The sequence below is a fragment of the Triturus cristatus genome, chromosome 4_2 (assembly GCF_964204655.1).
Source record: "Triturus cristatus chromosome 4_2, aTriCri1.1, whole genome shotgun sequence".
NCBI lineage: Eukaryota > Metazoa > Chordata > Amphibia > Caudata > Salamandridae > Triturus > Triturus cristatus.
The window spans coordinates 957688200-957712612 of record NC_140586.1 but is presented as its reverse complement, the minus strand read 5'-3'; the positions used below and the strand labels follow the sequence as shown (position 1 = coordinate 957712612).

Below are 24413 nucleotides of genomic sequence, written 5' to 3'. Positions count from 1 at the left end.
GGAGCCGGGCTGAGCTGGGCTCTTCTATCCAGGGGCCTCTGGGGGGCTTTCCTTCTGCCCCGGGGGTGTTTGTGGGAAACATTTGTGTTAAAGAGGGGATCTGTGCACTGCACTGCATCTTACTGCACTGTGAGGAATCTGTGTGCACTGCACTGTATCTTACTGCACTGTGAGAAGTCTGCATCTGTGCACTGCATCTTAGTGCACTGTGAGGAATCTGTGCATACTCCACAGAATCTGTACACTGCACTGCATCTTACTGCACTATGAGGAATCTGTGTGCACTGCACTGTATCTTACTGCACTGTGAGGAGTCTGCATCTGTGCACTTCATCTTACTGCACAATGTGAAGCCTGTGCGCTGCATCTTACTGCACTGTGAGGAGACTGCACTGTGAGGACTCTGTGCATTGCACTACATCTTGCCACACTATATGTAATCTTTGAACACTGTATTTTAGGGCACTATGAGGAAACTTTGCACACTGCATCTTACTGCACTACGAGGAATCTGTGCACTGCTCCTTACTGTACTATGAGGAATCTGTGCACACAGCTCTGCATCTTACTGCACTGTGAGGAATCTATGCACACTATTCTGCGTTTTACTGCACTGAGAAATCTGTGCACCCTACAGTACTCTTTACTGCACTGTGAGGAATCTTTGCACACTGAACTGCAGTTTACAACACTTTGAGAGTAACTGTGTGAACTGCATTTATGTTCACTATACTACGAGAAGTCTGTGCACACTCCTGGGCTTTTTACTACACTCTGAAAAATCAATGCACACTTCACTGGAATTTACTACACTAATTATTATTATTATTAATTAATTTCTAAAGCTCTCTATTGCCTGAAAAAGGTGCAGTGGCACTGAATTTAACAGAAGGGCATTCCTCCTGCCAACACTTACAGAGTAAGCAAGCAGGTTTATAGCAACTTCTAAACTCTCCTAGGTACACTGACAGGCAAACTGTTCCAGATATGCACCGCTTGTACCGAGAACGCCCTTCCTCCACCTCAGGAGAGTCAAATGACTAGCTTCTGCAGACTGCTGCAGACCACCAGGGCAGCACTAGAGGACTTTCTGTGCAAATACTCTGGACCTCTGACCTGGTCGGAGTCTAGTTTAGTTTATGGGCTTATATAGCGCATGAATCACCCCCCAAACGGTATCTTGGCACTTGTGGATTTGCAGAAGAAGATGTTAGGTGGGCTGGTCTAAAAGATGGCAGTTTTCAATGCCTTTCTAAATTTCAGGTGGTCTGGGCATTGTCTTAAGACAATTGGAAGTTGCATCCATATGAATGGTGCCTGATATGAAAAGGCCTTGCCTCCTGTTCGTGCTTTTTTGATCCTGGGGATTTTGAGCAGAAATTTCGAGCCGGATCGTAGGTCCCTTTGGGGGAGATACTGATGGAGCCTCTCCGCCTAGTAGGAGGGTCCATTTCCCCATATTGCCTCGTGTGTCAGGCAGCAGATCTTAAACTTCACACGTTTCCACACTGGCAGCCAGTTAAGTTTGTGTAGAAGTGGGAGTGAAGCTGATCTATGAGGGGCGTTTAAAACTAAGTGTGCTGCGGTATTTTGTACCATCTGAAGGCGATTAAGAGAGGACTCGTTGGCTGCGATCAGTAACGCATTACATTAATCTAATTTACTAAGCAGCAGGGTTTGGATCAGGGTCTTTCACAGGGGATCGGAGAGATAGGGAAACACTCTTCTCAGCAGGCCCAGTGCGTGAAAGCATGAGCCAACAGTATGGGTTACGTGCTCTTTCATTGTTAAAATCTGTTCAAGACGCACCCCTAAGTTCTTTGCCGTTGTTTTAGGAGACGGAGCGGTTCCCAATTCTTTGGGCCACCAATCAGGAGTCCATAGTAGTGGGGCTGCACCGAAGAGCATGACTTCAGTTTTTGTGGCATTCAGCTGTAGGAAGTTGTTTCTCATCCATTGTGAGATAGCCAGCATGCCGGAAGAGATGGAGGATTGGGCTGTTTGGGATGTCTTATTGAAGGAGAAGGTAAGTTGGGTGTTATCTGCATAGGATATTGGGAGAAACCCATAGTTCCTCAGGAGAGCCGCCAAGAGAGCAATGTATATATTGAACATGGTTGGGCTTAAACATGAGCCTTGAGGTACTCCCTTGGTCAGTTCTATCAAATTGGACCTGTATGGGCCCAAGTTAATGGCCTGGGTACGATTTAGAGAGGAAACTGGTCAACCATTGCAGCACCACTCCCCCAATCCCGGACTCCCTCAGTCTCAAGAGCATAGTCTGGTGGTCAACCGTATCGAATGCGGCGGAAAGATCTAATAACACCAGGAGGGTGGGTTGGCCCTGATCTAGTGCAAGCCTGATGTTATCAGTGACTGCTACCAGTTCAGTTTACGTGCTATGTTTGGGCCGGAAGCCTGATTGAGATGGGTCCAGGTAGCCAGCCGATTCAATATGGACTGATAGATGAGTGTTGACATGTTCTTCCAGAACTTTCACTGCTCTCCCCCACGCAGCTCCACCATTAGGGCACTGCCCTTACCGCCAATGTCCAACGGAGGTGCTTGCAACCCCCTGGCCCATGAGACCCTCCCGGGTGAGTAGTGCACTCTCAAAAAGAACTGATTGATTGATAGAGTGACATAGGTTATAAAAGGCCCTGTGCCCAATACAGAGAATACTGCGGTTTAAAAGGGATTCTTTAGGCACCGGTAATCAGAGCAGTGTTTTTTTAATGCAGACGAGGATCATGAATCTTGAGAAATCTGTATTAACTGCAATGTTTTTTACTGAAATCCGTGCACAATGCACTGCTGGGTGCTGCACTGCAAGAAATCTGTGCACACTGCAGTGCTTTTTACTACACAGATCTGTGGGAACTGTACTGCTTCTTACTACACTGAGAAAGGTGTGCAAACTGTACTGCTTTTGAGTAAACTACGAAGGGTATTTACAGCCTAAAGAGAAAATTAAAGCACACTACACTGCTTTGAACCACAGTACTGGAACAAAGTCTGCTGCCCCATCCATCTATACACGTTTGATAAGTACACATGTCCAAGTATGTTTGTCTGCATGGTACTTTTATCTTCTTAAGACTGTAGGAAGGATGGTGTGTGCCCATTCAGGAGTCTCTGTGCATGACTGCACAAGATGGTGGGTTTCCTGTAGATTGTGATTTGTCTATTGCAGAGGCCAAAGCGTGTCTGTCCTCTTGTTTAGGGCTTCCCACCTGAGGATTAAGTTACCTTGTTGGTGGTGAGATGCAGCCACATCCTTTCCATTGCAAGAGCAAGGTTCCCTCAATGTAGTCAAGGGTGTGGAATGTTATAAAATATCTAGTTGTCCTTGGGATGTGATGCTTTAGAAATCTACTGGTCTCATTTATAAATTCACATGTCCCGTTTGGATTTATGCAGTAAGGTGACAAGCTCTGACAGTACTCCGATAATAGGCTCTCTGATTATGTTATGTCTTAACAAGTGTATGAGTAAGACTTTTTACAGGGTGGGCAAAAAAGGGGTGGAGGTAAAGTGAATTTCCAATGCCACCTCCTCTCCCCAAAGGATAGGGTTGCTTCCCACCCCCTTCCCCCATACCACCAAGCACTGTTGTAAGGCATATTGCACAGCATCCTGCTCTGCTGTGCAACATCTTTAAAAACAATAACAAAACCAAATAGCTTCAGCTGAGCTATTTAGATTTGATAATGTTTTTAAAGAAGTTGCACAATAGCAAGGGATGCTGTGCAACATGGCTAAAAAAAAACCACAAAGTAAGCGCTATGACGTGGCCAATGCTGGCCGCACCATAGCACTTTGGTTTCATTTGCTTTGAGCCATGTTGCACAGCAGCCCACTTTCTTGTGCAACATCTTTAAAAAACCTGGACAATGCCGATCGGTCTTGCATAGGCGAAACCTATTGACTTTGCCAATGCTTGTTCTATACTGGCATGCATTTGTTTTACTGAATGATTACTCACAGAATTGTATTTAAAGTTGCACAGCAGTTTATTTTCTCTCAAGGTGCAACTTTTTTATGTATGTTTTATTTTTAAAGTGAGCAATTACCAACACTCCTTTTATGCTTATGGATGTATTTCCATATAATCAGGGAACTTCTCGAAGAATTAGAAAAAGTATAGAAACATGCGTACAAGTTTTAATACTGGACCCACTGTACTTCTTTTGAGCGCTTACACTGTAAACGAATGCTTTGGTTTTAATTATTCATATATGCAAATATGAACTCAGCTTCTCCTGGCACATTCTTTAACTGATCTGTAAACTGGCCTCTAGAGGGTTTGTGCTGGTGTGGGTCAGTAGAGAAAATAAACATGAAACCTTGTAGCCCTTGACCCCACAATAACATGTCCTGTGCACCGGACTGTAGGGGTTCCGCACCTGGCCAGTGCAGCTTCTTCTTGCCCCCTTTTCTGAACATCGGAATTCCGTGGCTTGACTGGTCTAACTCCAATAAACCAACCCACCTAGACTCCTTTGGCGTGCTCTTACAGCTTCTAATCTACGCTATCGACCTGCGCAATCTTATCTTAAAAACCTTTCTTGCATTGCACCTTGAAGGGTTATGGGCCAGAGATAGCTCTGGTCACTATTTAAAGAAATAACATGTTAAAGCCCTTTCATTCATGAAGCGTACGGAAACCTTGTCAAGCAGGAACTACGCAGGTTACAAGACAGAGAGCTTCTGTGGTGAGAAATTGCCCACCTCTCTTGTCCCCTAGCCAGATCAGTGAGACTACAATTTATTGATATTCGATTTCTATGTTCTCCCTTAATGGAGTTTAGACCATCATGGCCGGCTCTTATAGATCGCTCAAAGCAATGTAGTTTGTGCAACTGCAATCTCGAATCTCTGTTGCGTATCGTTTGTATTTGCCCTGCGCTCGTACATGAGCAACAAAGATGGCTAAGACTGCTCTTTGTAGCATGCATTGGTAAAGCCAAAAGGTATTGCCTATTTAAGAGCTATTGGCTTGGGCAATATATTTTTGTGATGTTGTACACCATTGTGGCAGCTGTTCAGCATGGCTAAACGTTAGTGCTGTGGAGTGTCATAGTGTGAAGTGAAGGATCATAGTGTCGTAGAGTGGAGTGAGGTAGTGGAGTGGCGTAGAGAGGATTTGTTGGAGTACAGTGACATAGAGTGGAGTTGGGGAAGTAGAATGTTGTAGAGTTTAGTAAAATAGAGTAGAGTACAATGGTTCAGTGGCAGAGTGTCATAGAGTGCAGTGGTGCCGAGTGGAGTGGGGTGGAATATGGTGGAGTTGGTTGGAATGGATTGAGGTAGTGGGGAGCATTGGAGTAGAGTGGGGTGGAATGGATTGCCGTAGAGTGGGGTGGATTGGATTGAGTGGAGTGAGGTGGATTGGAGTGGGGTGGATTGGATTGAGTGGAGTGACGTGAATTGGAGTGGGATGGATTTGATTGAGGTAGGTGCATTGGATTGAAGAGATAGGACTAGCGTAGAGGGTTGGACTGGGGTGGGGTGGATTCAGTTGGATTGTTGTGGTTTGGAGTTAGGTGAATTGGAGTGGGGTGGAGTGGAACAGGGTGGATTAGGCTGCGCTAGATGAATTGCAGTGGAGTGGGCTGAATTGGGGTTGGTTGGATTGGAGTGAGGTGGATTGGATTTGGGGTAGATTGGGGTAAATTATTTGGGGTGAACTGGAGTGGAGTGGGATGAGATGAGGTGGATTGCAGTGGTGTGGGGTAGGGTAGATGGATTAGGGTGGAATGGGTTAGATTCGGGTGAGGTGGGGTGGATTGAGTGGGGTGGATAAGGTAGGGTGAATTGGACTGGACTGGGCTGGACTGGATAGAGTGGGATGGACTAGATTGGACTGGGGTGATGTGGATTGGATTGAGGAGGATGGAGTGGGTGGGGTGGATTGGAGTGTGATGGACTAGATTGGAATGAGGTGGTGTTAAAAATGGTATTTGTGGTAGGCTAGGGCGTGGGCCAAAGCCAGGCAGAAACCACCACTCTAGTCAGGATAAGGGAGTTACACTTCTAAAATAACCCCTGCTCCCCCCCTTGGTAGCTTAGCACGAGCAGCCAGGCTTATCTTAGAGGCAGTGTGTAAAGCATTTACACATAACCAACAGTGTTCGCACTACAAATGGACACCACACCAGTTTAGAAAAATATCCAATATTTTTAGACCAAAAACGATAAAAATCCACACTACTATACTTAAAAGTTCACAGTTCCAAAAATATGCCGATTAACAAGGGTTCCTTGTGGGGATAGCCCCGTCTGGGCTAAAATCGCATCATGAACAACAAAATCCAACAGTTCTGGCTGGTCGCGGGCCAGCTACGAGGTCGGGAAGACCCGCAAAACAGTACCTGTGAGAAATGCAGGGCGTGGAGGCCCTTGAAGTCACTGATGTTGCGGGTCGAGCTCCTCTCTGGTGGAATCAGGAGCGCTGGCGCCGGCAGGCGTCAGGTGCTGTGGTACGAGGTGCGGCGTGCAGTGCCCCCAGGTCACGGTGCCAGCAGCGGCTCGGTGGCGTTGTCAGATGACGTCATCGGTGAGACCAGGGTCACGGTGCGAGATGAAGGCGGTGCTCATCACGGTGCTAGCAGGTCACGGTGCAAGCAGCAGCGTCGTCGTTGCTGGAGCGCTGTCATTGGCTGACGAACTGGAGTCGATGGCACCCGCATCGGTAGGTCAAGGCTGCGGTGCAGGATGAGGGCGGTGTATTGTGTGACTTACGAGCGGGACTCTCGTACCACGGTGCAAGCAGCAGCAGCGTCGATTTCGGCAGGAAGAAGCGGTGTAAGGCCAGCCTGGGCGTCCTCGTGAAGCAAGGCGGTGCGGAGTGCGGTGCCCACAGGTTGTGGTGCGAGCAGCGGCTTGGTGGCGGCATCAAAAGGCATCGTCGGTGATACCAGGGATGCGGTGCCCTCTGCTGTGCCAAAGCTTCAGCGTGAAGCGAGGCGGTGCGGAGTGCAGTGCCCACAGGTCACGGTGTAAGCAGCGGGTCGGCGTCAACAGGTGTCATCGGTGAGACCAGGGTTGTGGTGCGGCGGTGCCTTCAGAACACGGAGTCGGCAGTGGCGTCATAGACGTCGAGTTAGTGTTCTTCGGGTTGCAGCACAAAACACACAGTCCCCAGTGCTGCAGGTCGAAGAACTTGAAGTCTTTGGTGTTCCTGAGACTTCATGAACAGGGGGCAAGTTCTACCTCAAGCCCTTGGAGAGACTCACAAGTTAGGTTGCAGAATGTCCAGTCCAGGCCTTTCACTGCCCAAGACAGAAGCGGCCACTGCTGGTCAGCCCAGCAAAGCACCCAGCAAAGCAGTCGTTCCTTTTCGCAGCTTCTCTGGGCTCTTCTTCTTGGCAGTCTTCTTGATCCAGATGAGTTCTAAAGTTCAGGGGTCTGGGACCCAGAATTTATGTCTCAAAATCCTTTGATCTTTCAGGCAGAGGGTGTCTGTGCCCGGCCAGAACCTGTTGGGCCTTCTCTGGTGTGAATTCCTGGCAGGAGGTGGGCCGGCATTTGTCAGAGTCAGACCAGGCCCTTTGAGGTGCAATGAAATCTCCTCCCCCTTCCCCCATCGTAGACCAGGTCTATTCAGCCCTTTTCTGACCTATCTAGACTATCTGGAGCCCCTCCGGCCCTCCAGCCTTCTGTCATCCAAAACCCAGACAGGCAGTCCACATTCCAGCAGAGGCACACGGGATGACTGAGCAAGAACATACCCACTTTCTAAAAGTGGTATTTTCAAACGCAGAATGTAAAAATCACCTTCCCTAAAAGATGCATCTTTGGATTCTGAGTTCAGGCATACTAAATGTTATTTTCTTACTGAATTCCCTGGGCCAGTTATGTTTATAAGATGTTATAAACAAACCTCCTATTCTGTCCTATGGGGAACTGGTAGCCTTGCAATAGTGAAAAACAAAATTGACTGTAATTCACTATTAGAACATGCCACACCCACCATGGCATGTCCTACCTTTCACATACACAGCACCCTGCCCACAGGGGTACCTTGGGCCTACCTTAAGGGTGCCTGACATGTAAGAAAAGGAAAAGTTGGGGACTGGAAAGTGTGTGCACTGGCCAAGTCGACATCGCAGTTACAAACTGCGCACAGACTCTGCAATGGCAGGTCTGAGGTACCTTTTTAGGGCTACTCACGTAGGTGGCATAATCAGTGCTGCAGGCCCATGAGTAGCATTTGATTCACAGGCCCGGGCACACTCAGTGCACTTTACTAGGGACTAACAAGTAAATCAAATATCCAATCATGGAAACACCAATCCATAGCACAATTTACACAGAGAGAATATGCACTTTACCACTGATCAGCAGTGCGAAAAGTGCGCAGAAACGTTACGTCAGCAAAAACAGAGTCAAAACCGGGAGGTCAGAAAGCACAAAAGTCAGGGGAAACTCACCAAAAGATGCCAAGTCTAACAGGTGGGTACAGTGGATTGAAGTGATAGGACTAAGGTGGGGGGATTGGGGTGGGGGAGATTAATTTGGACTGAAGAAGTGTGGTTTGGAGTGGGGTGAATTGGAGTGGGGTGGAGTGGATAAGGGTGCCCTAGATGGATTGTGGTGGGGTGGACTGAACTGTGGTGGGGTGGATTGCATATGTGGTAGAGTGGGGTGAATTGGGGTGGGACTGGAGTGGGGTGGATTGGAGAGGGGTGAGTTGAGTTATATTGGGGTGGGGTAGATTGGAATTGGATGGGGTTGGCTGATTTCAGGTGAGGTGGGATGGATTGGATTCAGTCGGATGGAATGGATTGAGATGGATAGGGTGGATTGGACTGGACCGGACTGGGGTGGATTCGATTGGGGTGATGTGCATTGGACTGAGGAGGATTGGAGTGTGTGGGGTGGATTGGAGTGAGATGGATTAGATTGGAATGAGGTGGCTGCATTGGATTGACGTGATAGAACTAGAGTGAGGGGATTGGATTGGGTGGGGTGGATTAAATTGTATTTGAGTGGTGTGGGATGGAGTGGAATAGGGTGGATTAGAGTATGCTAGGTGGATTGTAGTGGGGTGGGGTGTATTGGGTATGAGGTAGAGTGGGGTGAGGTGAGGTGGATTGGAGTGGGCTGTGATGGATTGAGGTGGATTGGATTGGATTGAGGAGGATTGCAGTCGGTGAAATGGATTGGAGTGGAGTGGATTCTTTGGCGTGGGTTGCAGTGGGGTGGATTAGAGTAGGTTGGCTTTCAGTGGACTGAATTTAAGTGAGGTGGATTGTGGTGGATTGGACTGGAATGAGGTGGAATGGACTGGAGTGTGTTGGATTGGATTGGAGTGGGGTGAATTGGAGTGGAGTGGATTAAGGTGGACTGGAGTTGGGTGGATTAAGGGGGATGAATTGGAGTGGGGTGCATGGATTTGAGTGGAGTGAGCTGGATGGATTGATTGGGGTGGGGTGGACTGAACTTAGGTGGGGTGAATTGGATTGGAGTAGATTGGGATGGATTGGAGTAGATTGGGATGGATTGGAGTAGAGTGGGTGGATTGGAGTAGAGGGGGTGGATTGGAAAGGAGTGGATTGAGGTGGACTGAGTAGGGTAGATTGGGGTGGGGTGGACATGATTGGGTGGAATTGAGTAGGGTGGATTGAAATGGGGTGGGGTGGATTGTAGGAGTGAGGTGAGGTGGATTGCAGTGGGTTCGGATGGATTGGGATGGGTGGGGTGGGGTGGATTGGGGTGTTGTGGGGCGTGTTGATTGGGGTGAGGTGGATTACAATAATTTGGGGTGGGTTGGATTGAGTGGAACGGATTGGATTGAGTGGGGTGGATAAGGTGGATTGGACTGGACTGGATTGAGTGGGGTTGACTGTATTGGGGTGGAATGGATTGGGGTGGGATGGATTAAAATGAGGAGGAGTGGAGTGGGTGGGGTGTATTAGTTGGAGTGGGTAGCTGTGGGGTGGATCAGAGTGAACTGGATTTGAGTGAGGTGGATTGTGGTGGATTGGACTGGAATGGGTGGATTGGACTGGACTGGAGTGGGGTGGGTTGAGGTGGACAGGAGTGGGGTAGATTAAGGGGGATAAATTGGAGTGGGGTGCATGCATTTGAGTCGGGTGGACTGATCTGAGGTGGGGTGTAATGGATTGGAATAGGGGGTGGATAGCGTGTATTGGAGTAGAGTGGGGTGTTTTTGAATCGAGTGGGGTGGGTTACATGGGGTGGATTGGGTGGGGTGGGCACGATTGGGTGGAACAGAGTGGGATGGGTTGAAATTGGGTGGGGTACATTGAAGTGGGGTGGGGTGGGGTGAGGTGGATTGGGGTGGGGTGGGTTGGATTGGGGTGGATTATATGGCGTCCAGACTGTAGTTTCAGTGTTGCCGTCTTCTGACCAGGTTATTAACATTTATGCATAGTAGCAATAGCCTTATGTTGCTTAGGCAGCCTCATGAAACAGCCATGTAGGCCTGTATCATACTGGGCCCTTCTCTAGAACTTTGACTCATTTTCTAGCCGAAACATCCTCTGTACCCTATGGGATGGAGTCCCCTCTCGCGATTGCAAAACCAGCAGTCTGTGTGGGCTGATAATGGTGCTGTACTTAAGTCAGCTCTGGCTGATCATGATTTATTAATGGCTTCCCAGGGAGAAGGGGTATTTATGGTGGCTGCTGGAGTGGAGTATCGCAGGTCAGAGGTGGTCTCAAGGTTAGGGAATACATCCACTGCCAATCCCTATGAAGAAGTTGACTGGGTTCTCCAATTGGTGGATATTTTTGCAGACTTTACAGGCCAATCGGTTTGGGTGCATTTTTCTTCCAGGTTAGTTAGTAGCTGATGTACTAAATTTGCTGGATGAGCTGAGGCGGTCAGTCTTTGATATCTATGACACATTTTTTCAACAGCCGGTTAGCCCTTTGGCCCTGCCAACGAATGATAAGTGTTGTGGGGACTGGATGGGGTTACAACCCCATAATTAAAATCAAGATACCTCTTGACCGGGGGAGGGGTGTCAGGTGGACGTCGGTTTCGAAAAGTTCCTTGTGGTAAAAACAGACAAGGGCAGGAAATCTTGTACAATGGCCACAAGCATCATCGGGCTCTGCTAATCCAATGCTGTTTGAAATGCACAATATCTGTCTTTCAACACACAAGCTTCTTCCTACACTCCAAACCTCCCCTGTGGCACAAGATGACATTGACTATTGACAACTCCTCCTTCAAATGGCAGGACTGGAAGCCCCAGGGCCTACAGAACCTAGCTCATATGCTGAACAATGGCACCCTCAAATTGTTCAATAATTTAATGTCTGAATGTCACCAGTTCTGGAAATGTCTCCAGTTGAGACACTGTCGTTACTCCCAGCTGGGACCACAGCCCTGGATGCTGCTCACCTCTTCAAGCTACGAATGCTTAGTAAAGTGAGTCGCTACAAGAAGCTTGTATTGCACAATCTTCTGTTTACAAAACTCTTTTCTGGCATGACCGAAAGATGACTACGACAAAGATGGGAAGTGCGGCTCCAGAATACATACTCTGACGTAGATTGGTCCCAGGCGCTCCAAACACGACAAAGGACTTTGTGAAGCATGCATCAAGTTCATTTTCTTCGAAATTCTGCACAACTGGCACTAGACTCCTGGAGGAGCGTGTTAACCCTGCTCAAGCAACAACCACAATCTCTATTCGGGTGAACCGCAAGAGACACTAATCTAACTTGTGCTTAACCCACAACTTGGCACAAAAGCAGTCAGGCTTGGCTTAGAGGCTATGTGTAAAGTGTTTATGCAGCACACTAACCACGATAAGGTGAAAACACAACATCCCACATCGATGTAGAAAAATAAGAGTACAATTTAATAAATAAAATGAGACTAAAATGACAAAAATCCAATCTGTAGAATCGGAGATTGAAATGTGTAATATTTTATTTAAGAACAGCCCCTGACAGCACAAAGTGTCACTAAGGCCATCTGATCATGCTAGACAGGGGGAAAGTCACAAACTGGATAAAAGTTAGCGCCCCAGAAAACGTCTTGTTCACAAGTCCATCTAAAAGAGTCCAGTTCATGGTGGAGGAGGCCACAAAGAGCAGGGAGAGCACTGTGGATGGTGGTCGCTGTGGCAAAAGACCACGCTGCCCATCGCTGTAGCGCAAAGATCCTGTCTGGCTTTGCGGACAGTCATTGCTGTAGCATCACGTTAGCGGTCACCATAGGCTATCGATGCTGTAGCCCGAAGTGCTTGTTTCGTGTTGCTGGTCCTCACTAGCGGTTACTGTAGGCCAATGAGTCAGGTCCACCGGAGCTTCTTGTTGACAGTCGTCATGAGCAGTAAGATCTCAGTGCGAACGGCCACTCATGCTCACGAAGAGCCAAAAACTTCAGGATTTCTCCTTTTCATCACAGGAAAAGCTCAACTACTGCCAGCCAAGGGTCCTGGGCCTGGAAAAGCACCACTTGTAGCTCAGGAATCTGCTCCAGCAAATGCCAGAAGGGCTTAGGCAGGTCTAGTTGCATGTCCGGGCACGTCCAATGTAGCAGTTGAGGGGAGGTCTCTGGAACTTGCTGTGTCCCTGTAGCTCAGAACAGGAAGTCAGCCACCTTAACCTTGGAGTCAAATATCCAAGAGCAACGACGGCGGACCTCCTATGCAGCACCTCGTGCCAGTTCCAATATGTGAGTTTGCTGTGCAAACAACCCCTGCACCAGCCGTTGAGTGGCATCACTGTGCTCCAGATCTGAAACTTTTACGATAAATGGGGGTGCACAACTCAAGAAGTCCAGAAAGGCAAGAATGATAGAAAAGTAACTTCTTTATTCCCAATTTTTTTTTCTTTAAGATCATCAAATAAATGCAATCCAGCCAACGCGTTTCATTCCCATATAGGGAACTTCATCAGGGCAGAGAAAAGTGTCATTTGTAAAGTACAAATTGCCAAAGTGCCAACAACTTTTTAATAATAGTTTTAGATCAGTTGGCTTCTCACAAACGTCAATCTGTTCTTATGTAGGCCTGTTTGTAACAGTTTATGAAAATTCCAGCGATTGCCAGCAGAACGGATCCGAATATGATAAAAAACACACCCACGGAAATAGGCAGATGTTATCTGTTATGACAGACCAAAATGCTCCAATGACATTCTAGTAGGCGAATCCGTTTGGCACAATAAGAAAGCCCCACAAAGAGAAGTCAACGGGCGAGTATAATTTATTGCGCCTCAATGTCCACTGTTTGTCCTAAACGAAGATTCCTCAGCGTCGCGGCTGAAACTTTCTCTCTCTTCCGTGTACACATTGGCTGGATTGCGTTTATTTGATGATCTTAAAGAAAATAAAGAAGTAATTTTTCTATCATTCTTGCCTTTCTGGACTTCTTGAGTTGTGCACCCCCATTTGTCTTAACCTTGGAGTCAGTCTACCTGGAGTTAAGGGGTCAGATTCAGCCTCGGTTCTCAGAGAGCAGAGCAGGCCTCAAGGAGCAGGGCATTCCTCTGCCAGCAGCGCTTACCTTCTTCTGTAGAATCCGAAAGTCCAGGAGTATACTGAAGAGTGGGTCTGAGGTCCCTGTTGTTTTATCTTCTGCCAGCTCAGAAATGGAAGAAATACTCAGATGGTTCTGGAATTTCCTTCCTCCCTGCCCATGCCAGAAGATGTTTGGGGTGACAAAAGGCTGTTGTTGAATTGTTTGAGAGTGTGCTGAGGCAGCTCCTTTGAAGTGTAAGGGCAGGGAAGAGCTCTGCCCCTTCCATCCTGATAACATCTAGGCTCCCTTTGTTACTCTGTCTGGGAGGAATACACAGAGGCCAACTGCCAGCTACACCTAGCCATGTGACCTAGGACTTAGGATGCAGGCACCAAATAGTTAGGAAAAGAAAAATGTCAACTTTCTAAAAGTCGCATTTTCAGAATTGTAACGTAAAATCCAACTTTACCATTAAGGAGGGTTTTAAATTACAAATCTTTAAAGACCAAACATGATGTTTCTACCTGTTCCCAAACAAAAGTTATCACTTATTAAATGTACTAAGGTAACTCAATGATATCCTATGGGAGAGGTAGGCCTTGCAGTAGTGTAAAAACACATTTAAGAGTTTTTAACTCCCAGAACAAATAAAAATTAAAGTGCATGTCCACAATTTTAGATACACTGCAGCCTGTATAAGGCCTGTTTAAGGCCTACCTTTTGGGTGACGTATATTTATTAAAAACGAAGATTTAGGCTCGGCATACAGGTTATTTTGGCAACTGAAATTGGCAGTTTAAAGCTGCACACACGCTGCAATGACAGGCTAGAGACAGGTTTTAAAGAGCTATTTAAGTAGGTAGCACAATAAGTTCTGCCGGCCCACTAGTAGCATTTCATTTACAGACACTGGGTACATATAGTACCATTTTACTAGAAATGTATAAGTAAATGAAATGTGCTAATTGGGTATGAGCCAATTTTACTATGTTTTGAAAGTCAGCACAAGCACCGTAGAGCTTGTTAGCTGTGGTAAATTGCAAGAGTCCTAAGCCCAATCTTCAATAATTTAAGCAAACAGGAGGGGAAAAGGCAAAGGTTTTTGGGGGAACATGACACCAGAGTCTGACAGGTGTAACAATTTCACACAAGCTTCATCAAGCCCGAATGTCCACCACAGATGAGCGCTGGGGTTGCCGAACCACTGGCGAAGACATCTTGCACATCCTGTAGTCTTGCCCCCATATCCAGACATACTGGTCCTATGGGAAACCCTCAGACACATGAGCGAACTCTCATTTAACCCCCCACAAGCACTGGTGATTCTTCTCTATGCAAGCACTATTCCTGTTTTGAGTAACAGAAAATGATGGATTGACTCTGCCCTGGCGACGACGAAACTGTCTTCAGCAATTGAATATGCCATCTATTCCCAGATTTGCAGACTGGATGGATGCCATGGCTACAATGGCAGCCACTGAACAATTGATATATAGATTGAATGACTAAGTTCAGCTGTTCAACATTATCTGGAGCATGTTTCTCACCTAATCTCATACTGTAACTGTCCTTTAACTAAACTTGTTAATTGTCACTCATCATCATCCTAGTGAGCAGACCATATTACTATTATTTTTACTTTCACCTGACTTCCCTGTTGAGAATTAGTAAAACTTCCATTACACTTTCACTGGTCTCCGTGTGACTGTCTTGATGTCTTGCTTATACACATTGATTAGTTCTCTTTCTTCTTTTCTTTGATGCTATATTTGCCTATTTAACATACACTGAACTTTATTAAGCTTTTTGGAGCTCCCTGCATATCCATCTCAATAGTCTGTTAAATCTTATAGCCATAGTTCGAACGTTAACACCCCCTGATAGGGGATTTGTAGAGTAACTTATATTTAGCGCTCCCAGTTTTATGGTATTTTTTTTTTTTACATTTCCGTCTGTATTTATCCGTATTTATTTTTTAATACTTTTATTTGTATTTGTCCATATTTATTTTGGGTTTTGTAAAAAAAATGAACCTGAACTTAGTATATTTCCACATTTATTTAACTGATAAATATTCACTCCTGCTTGAATGCCTGCCAGGTTTCAATGCTATGAACACCCGCATAAGATAAATCAAAGCACTTATGTGAAAATATGCACATTTCCATATCAATCTTGTGTGTATCTACTGCTGTTTAAGCCTCTTTACTTCAAATTGTTTTTTTTCAACCCCCTTACCTCTCAATCCATACAGCCATTGGCCTGGGAGACATGTCATATGGTATTTAGAGGTATCCAAAGGTATTGGAGTAGACGCCTCACTCAATTATCGTGACATGCTTCATCATTGGCGCCTATCCACAGATGATACTACCCGGGCGGACTCAACCATAATGGAATGAGAGTTCTTAGATAAAGCAATACTGGGTGAGCAGGGATCCAGATGAGGGATATTTAAAAAATACCTCAAGGTATACCCAAATGCTATGCTTTATGTGGAGGGTACCTGGGGTATGGATAAAATACGAATTTATGGGTTTTACTGAATATAATCATTCAGTTATACCCCTGTTACTGTGCCTACATTTTTGGCCCTCGCTAAGAGCCACATGGGTCTGGGGCCTTCGTCAGGGCTTTATACTTTTATTTCGTCACTGCTTCTTTATTGTGCATGCACTCCATGCACAAACATGAGGCCTAAATCCCTTTTTCACTAGTCAGCATGCCAGAGAAGGTGAAGGCAAAGCCACCGTATCAGTGCACAAATGAGTCTGCTCCCTTCTCTGTCTGCGGTCAAAGGGTGTCCCTTAACATATTTGGGGCGGCCTTTCTTAATGGCAGATGGACCCATGATATGGAATTCCAGTGCAGGGCCATCCACCACGATGACGCTAGGGGAAATGAGTCCTATGGGAGGGGGTCGAACAGCAGCACAGATACCCCATGCCAGGAAATCTGGGACACGTGGTAAATAGGTACACATGGTTGAAAAGGAAGAGGCAACTCCTAACTGTATGGAAAGTTACACAGTAATCTTTGTGTTTCTGAGGCAAAGGAATGATACCTCCCGGCACTAATGCCAACTGCGTAGTAGTACTGCACATAGCAGACCTGCAATGGGCACCTTCAAGTTGATGGATTACTGCTAGCACTGTGATAACTTTGCCTATGCACAGCTTGTTCCCAGACTGCATGGCTTCTGCACCCTCCTGACCATCCACACCACAACCCTGGTCATCTCTGGAGAAGATCTGTCTGAGTTGCTCCAACAACAGCTACAGGAGAAAACAACCCTGTTGCATCAGGCTTGAAGAAGAAGAACTGCTGATTATTTTGGGTGGGTTCAGTACAAGGACATTCCTGAAGAAATGTGTTTAGGGACACCTTTCAGACAAAAGCAAAGTCCTGAAGGCTCCAAATCACCAGGTGGGAACTACTGAAGATGATCAACGGCACTGAACTTGGCCTTATTGCTATTAGGGAACAACAAAGAGCCATCCGCCTCATGGTAATGTAACATCAGGATGTGCTGGATTTATTAATTGCGATGGAGGGAGGGGTGTGTGCAAAGATCGGTGCTTCCTGTTGCACAATTATTCCTGGAAATGATCTTGAAAACGGAATTCTCACTCATGCCTTTCAAGCACAGCATAGTCTACAAGCTGACATGACGAAGGAAGGGGGTACCCCTGAGCAGGACTAGTTCCATAGTATTTTTATCGGGCTCCCCTTATGGGTGACCAAGCTGTGCGCATTGCTACTCCCTGTTGTCATTTTTGTACTATTATTATGTGGTTTCCTACAAGTGGGTGTTTTCTGCTGTAAAAACTCATTCCTCAAATTAGGTAGCATGCAGATAGCTAGGGAAAGGATAGCAGACAGAACAAAAACACACCCAGCTTCGAATAATGTGACTGTTGTGACATATGAGAAAGAAGTTGCAGTTGAATATTCAACTAGAGGGGGAATGTTAACATTTATAAATGATGGCAACGTACGCCATAATATATGTACACGAACAATGTCAATATTGGTAAATGCAATGTCGAAGTATGCCGTGAGAGATGTACACATAACGGTCTTAATATTGGTAAAAACAATGCCAGTAAATGCATGACAAATGCACATATAATAATGAGAATGTTGATATCTATGATATCAATGACCGCCATGTTATATCTACACGTAATAATGTACTCGCATCATTACTGTCGAATTCACCCTAGATGACCTCCTCATCAACCCCGAGTCAAAGATACGAGGTCAGACAGGCCCCCTGACCCAAACCAAAGCCTACCGATTGATAGACCACAGGTGGGGTTACACTTAGCCCAAAGACAAACGCGTAAGCAGGGAAATCCCTGATCAATCCCACAGATAGGCAGCTACACCACAACAGGTCAAAGGAAATTGGCCCCAATAAACACGTTTGACCAAAGGCGCGCACTTCCAAAATATAAAAAAGTCAAATATCGTGTGTAGCTAGGAACGCCCAGCAAATCAGAATACAGCATGCACACTACACGCAGTGATCATGTGCTCCCCATGTGGACATTCATGCTGGCCCACATCGAGTCACCACAAAGTCGATAGCCATCTGCGTCCCCATTATCAGATGGCTGGATTTATGGTTCATGCCTAGGACTGGTTCCAGAATGCAAAATCGATTTATTGTAGCTCTAGAAATGTATAAAGCGCAGCCAAACCCTCTGTACATTGAGGCAGTCTTCAGACACGCTTCTGTTGAAGCTCTCCCGGCCGCTACATTTAATTAAACCAACTTGTTCCTGTTTTGCCAAACGTCTGTTGGCTTTTCATTTTTTTCAAGGTAAATTCACATCTGAGCAAAACCTTTGACCCTGAAAGCTGTGTTGTTGTGACTATTGATTCAGTACTGCACATCAGGGAACTGCAAAGAATGTGCGTTCAAGCTTTACAGGTTTTTACCTCAGCAAACTGATTCTCAGGACCAAAACGCCTTTTCTACCTGTGATGGTTCCCTCTTTTCATCTGGATCCGCCCATTACACTTTATATATTTTTCCTCCACTGCATCCCACCAAAGAGGAGGAGGCTTTACGTTGACTGGTCCCTTGTAGGTCTATCACTTTTTATATCAACCGGACGTAGAAGTATCAGAGGATTTGTCATTCTTTGATATGTGGTCAAGGAGGTAGCAAAGAGGACTCTGTCACAGTGGATTGTCCCCTGCATTAAGATTTTGTATGCCTTTGCTAGAGGGACTTTAGGCTCATTTAAACAGAGCAAGCTCATCATCCTTCACATTGGCCACAGGAGGTGCCCACAGCAAAGCTATATTAAGCGGCACAGACTACCTACCCACCTTTGTAATGCATTGTTGATTAGATTTCACGGTGAGAAGAGCCGGACATTTCATCCGTTCTGTGCTGCAAGACCTTCTGGTCAATATACTCCTTTAGACCCACTACTTAGGTTGTTGTATTGCTGCCGCATTCTTTCAAAGGGTCAGGACTCCGCAGGTAGAAGTATCCATCAGAGGAAAAAGTTACTTACCTGCAATGTCTATCGTTCTGGTGGATACTCTGTCCCTGCAGATTCCCCTCTGATCCCATCCAACTCCCTGTTCTAAAGGACGGTCAGGCATGTAACTGATAATAAAGTTCCAACTAAAGACTTTTGCATTCCACACTCACTGCATCTAACTGCTTGGAAACAATTGGCGTCAGGGCACCGGGGTGGCACTTTACAACTCTAGGGACGTCACTCCTGCTCTTTAACAGATGTTTAGAGGAAGATGACACCACCTACAGCCACAGGATAGCCATTACAATATTTACAGATCCAGTCTGACACCTGCAAATATGCAAAAAGTAATAAATCTGGAGGTAGATTGAACGACCACAATACATATAGTTTACGTAGATGAAAACGGCTTCTGGCTGCACACTGAGAGTGGGTAAGTGTTTGGAATATGAGTTAAACGTCTCAAAAATTCTCACACGTCATAGGTGCCTTGCTCAGTGTGAGTGAAGAGCACAGTGTCTTCCACACTGACTCTATAAGTAAACTCACCTGCTATCTCTTCACAAAAATGTGAGCTATGCGTCTACATCGGAACTCTTGGAAGTAAGCACTTCTCTCATATCCTCTTATTTGACAAACACTTCCACTCTCAAAAGAAGTGCAGCGTGAGGACTGGGGACCCACTACCAGTTCACATCAGATCCACTCTCTCCCTGAAAGTGTTACAATTAGACCTTAAAAAAGCATCTCTTAATTAAGTGCTGCATTTTACCTTTTCTCAAGATTGATTGCTCTGGCCTCATTCATTCTAGATACTGGGTATCTTTTGCTCCCTTTCCCTTTTTCGCTTTTCCACTTGCTTTTTACCATCCTAATATGTTCTCATTCATGCATACACTTTTTATGGTATGTTGTATACCTGTTCAGAATGTAGATTTTCTTAAGTGTCAGAAAGTCTCAGCTGCTATGCAATACTTCCCAGACTCAGGAGACTTGCTTTATCTATGCATTAGTCAAGTTAAAAGTAATTACAAAAAGACTACATAAGATTGAACCAGGTGTACCCTCATGGCACAGTAGATCAGTTAATCCTCCCACGCATTCATTTAGTCCTCTTCTCTGATGGTGCACATTAAAAACAAAATGGGTAAGTTTTCTGCATTCAGTTTCTATTAGGTGTAAATTCTGGTTTTTGTTCTATCTTTCAGAAGTTTTTTACTTCTTTTTTTCTATGTAAAAATTCACAGGGCTGGTGTTTATCCAGTGCTTATAAAGAATGTTGCATTTATTTCCTTTTGTCTCCCGTTCGTCCATATTGTCGTTTCACTATCCTTCTATCTTACTACTAACTCCATTCTTTGAATTTGCTCTTTCAGGTAATGTTTCATTATTTCCTTCCCCTCCATGCCCGTCTCATTTTATCGATCTCTTACCATTATTGAGCTGCATCCATGGAATTTTTGTGCATTTCAAAGCCAGTGCTAAGCATTGACTTTTACTAAACATGTGGCCCTTTGTCTACTCAAAAGCTATGCGGAGCTGAGCACTTGCCAGTCATGATACTAGGAACCTCCGTGAATGATAATATTTGATGTACAATACAACATTCTGATGTGCTCCCTGGGGTCTTCCTGACCCATCTCTTACTCCTCAAGCTGTTTTAAAAAATCGGGACCATATTTAGATACCTGAAGACGTAGCTAGTATTTGCGTGCGTGTGAACACTGGTAAATCATCAAGTTTTCTGAAATAAATCAAATGTAACATCTTCAGCTAAACCTTTTTATTTAAATATATGTGTATGGTGAAATATCCTCTGTGTCCTTGTTAGTAAAGGAATGAGGATTTTACATCCTGTTAAACAATGTTTATTCACATTCCACTATGGTTGCAGTTAGTAATCTTAAGTTTCTTTGCATTCAACAGAAAACAAGTCTTAAATGCACGAAATGTTTTTGAAAAAAGAACATAATACTGTAAATCTTCAAAAACCAGTCTGAAATGATGATCTCCAGCATTCAAGAAAACATCTGTTCAGTCAGAGAAACCTGACCATAAACTGAGAGATCCTGGAAAAAGCAGTCAAGGGCAACTCAGTGAGCTGTGTGCCTCCACGCCACAAGACTAGAAATGATCTCTGGAAAATAAAGGCAACGACACTGGCAAACTACCTTATGTGTAAACACGTGTGCAATACCAGTTTTGATCATGGGATCGGTATGATATGATTACAGCAGTGTTCTGCATCCTAAAATGACAACAGACCATCATTCAGTGCTCTGGGAGTCTTGTAAACTCTTTCTTGCACCATACAGAGCAACCAGAGTAAGGCATAACGGAGTGGAGCCAGACAACTGAAGGGTAAAGGAAAAAGAAGTTCTGCTGTGTAAGCTACAGAGTACTATCCTGTTTTGTACTACCCCAAAGTAGGATGAATCGTTAGCTGCATGTTTGCAAAATCATTCTCCAATCTAAAGGCAAATCACCCACAAAGAAGAACTACACATGTTATGAGTGTGGCAAGTATTCAGTGACCACTGTACTTAATTGTTAAATAAGAAAACAAAAATGCAAAATGCCACACACATACAGGGAATGTGAGACTAACACAAGTGCTCTATCAGCCATGTTGGCCTATCAGGGCACAGTGTCATGTGATATAGACAAATGTATACCTGACCCAGAGGCTATAATACAGAGAGAAAAAACAGGCACCTGCAGCAAGAGCTTTAGTTTGCCATCGCTATTAAAGCACCATCAGCAAACACGCACAGGAGAAAAAACATTCAAATGCACTGAATGTGTGAGGGGCTTTCGTCAATTAGCAGACCTACAAAGACATCATCGAACACACACAGGGGAAAAACCATACCATTGCGATGATTGTGGACGTAGTTTTCGTGAATCTTCAACATTAAGAAATCATCAGCGAGCACACACAGGAGAAAAGCTATTTAAGTGTAATGAATGTGGGAAGAGCTTTGCATATTCATCTGGCCTACAAAAGCATCAGCGAAAACACACTGGGGAAAAGACATTCAAATGCAGTGAATGTGTAAAGAGGTTTTGGGAACTATCAACCCTACAAAGACATCAGCGAACACACACTGGGGAAAAGCCGTATCATTGCAGTGAATGTGGACGTAGTTTTTGTGAATCTTCAGCATTAAGGATTCACCATCGAACACACACAGGAGAAAAGCTATTCAAATGTAATGAATGTGGGCAGAGCTTTGCATATTTATCAAGCCTAAAAAAGCATCAGCGAATACACACTGGGGAAAAACCATTCAAATGCAGTGAATGTGTAAAGAGCTTTGGTCACTTATCAATCCTACAGATACATCAGCGTACACACACTGGGGAAAAACCGTATCATTGCAGTGAATGTGGAAGTAGTTTTAGTCACATGGCAGCGTTAAGGAAACATGAGCGAACACACACCGGGGAAAAACCATTCAAGTGCAGTGAATGTGCAAAATGCTTTTGTCAGTTATCACACCTAAAACGTCATGAGCGTACACACACTGGGGAAAAACCGTATCATTGCAGTGAATGTGGAAGTAGTTTTAGTGGCATGTCAATATTAAGGACTCATCAGCGTACACACACTGGGGAAAAACCATATAATTGCAGTGAATGTGGCAGTAGTTTTAGTGACCCTTCGGCATTAAAGAATCATCGACGAACACACACAGGGGAAAAACCTTTCAAGTGCAGTGAATGTGCAAAGTGCTTTTGTCAATTATCACACCTAAGCCGGCATCAGCGAACACACAGGGGAAAATCCATTCAACTGCAGTGAATGTGTAAAGCTCTTGGGGCCAGATGTACAACCAAGAAAATTGTGCATCGCAAATTGCGACTCTTTTGCGAGTCTCAATTTGCGAGGCGCAATTTCCGATGTACAAAAGTGTATTTCACACTGTTTGCGATTCCCAATGGGGTCGCAAATTGCAAGGCTAATTAATATTAATGAGCCTCTCGCAATTTGTGTGCCTATTGGGAATGACAGCCCTCCCAGGGATGGTGGCATGCTGGGCTCAGCAGACCACCATGTCTGGGACTGCTTTTTATTAAAGCAGCTTTTTATTTTTTTGAATGCAGCCCTTTTTCCTTAAAGGAAAACTGGATGCATGTAAAAAAGAAAAATTAAACCTTTCAGTTTCATTTTTTTAAGGGCATGCAGTGGTCTCTGGGACTACTGCCTGCTCTTATGAAATATTTTCCAACATACTCACAAAGGGGAAGAGGTCCCCTGAGTACCCCTTTCCCTTTGCAAGTGGTTTTCCACCTACTGGAAGTAGGTGGTAAACTGCAAGTGTTTTGCAGCCGCAAATGCGATCGCAAAACACTAGTACCTAGCATGTTGACTCGCTATGAGGAAGGGACGCGCCTTCTTAATAACGAGTCGCAAATGCTATTTTGCAAGTCAGAGACTCGCAAAATACCATTTGTACATGCTGATACCTTTTTGCGGCCGCAAACTGGAGGTTCTCCCGTTTGCGGCTGCAAAAAAGGGTCGTACATCTGGCCCTTGGAGCTTTAGTCAATTATCAACCCTACAGACACATCAGTGTACAAACACTGGGGGATTAGTTTTAGTGACTCTTCAGCATTAATTAATCATCAATGAACAAACACTAGGGATAAACCATTCATGTGCAGTGCATGTGCAAGGTGCTTTAGTAAATCACCACACCTGAAACAGCATTAGCTAACACACACGGGAAAAGCCATTCAAGTGCAGTGAATGTGTGTAGAGTTTTAGGGAATTATCACATCTAAAACGGCATCAGCGAAGACACAAAGGAGAAAAGCCATAGCATTGCACTGAATGTGGAAGTACTTTTACTGAACACTGAAAATTAATGAACCATCAGCGAACAAACACAGAGGAAAAAAACATACAAGTGTAGTGAATGTGAAAGGAGCTTTTGTGATTTATCAACCTTACGGCAACGTCGGCGTACACACATTGGGGGAAAACCATATAATTGCAGTGGATGTGGGAAGAATTTTAGTAATTTATCAATCATACGACGACATAAGCAGAAACACATTGTATTGTGACGAACATAAAAATAATCTTAGAAATGTAGCGATTTTGAGAAGAATTTAAGTGCATTGACAATAATACTGACCTATCTGTTGACATAGCCAGGAGCAATAAAGTGCAGTTATTGGAGGTAAACCTCTCCAAGATCCCCATACAGGTCTGGATGTCTTGCTGAGCGTAAGCGATAAACACATTGTCTTCCACAATGCCCAGTGTTTTCATAGCCCAACCTTGTATAGAGGGAGTTCACCAATAAAATACACGTCAGAAGGCAGAAAAGTAACCCTCTTCAGTAGCCAAAGATGGTAGAAACAAATGCCTTCCACTGAGTTTATTTTAACTGAATGCTGAGTGCAGGAAGTTCATTCTGCCGCCGACCACCATCACCACCACCCAGCG

General features: G+C 45.1%; 1 protein-coding gene across 1 annotated transcript in view; it reads left to right on the top strand.

Moving 5' to 3' along the window:
* The window catches only part of LOC146839111 (uncharacterized), a 129701-nt gene extending 105541 nt beyond the window's left edge, over positions 1–24160 (top strand). The window contains exon 3 of the mRNA XM_085600013.1: positions 21515–24160. Within this exon, the coding sequence (XP_085456139.1) occupies positions 21515–22760 (1246 nt within the window). The 3' untranslated portion in view covers positions 22761–24160. The remainder of the gene's footprint in view (positions 1–21514) is intronic.
* The last annotated feature ends 253 nt before the right edge of the window (positions 24161–24413 follow it).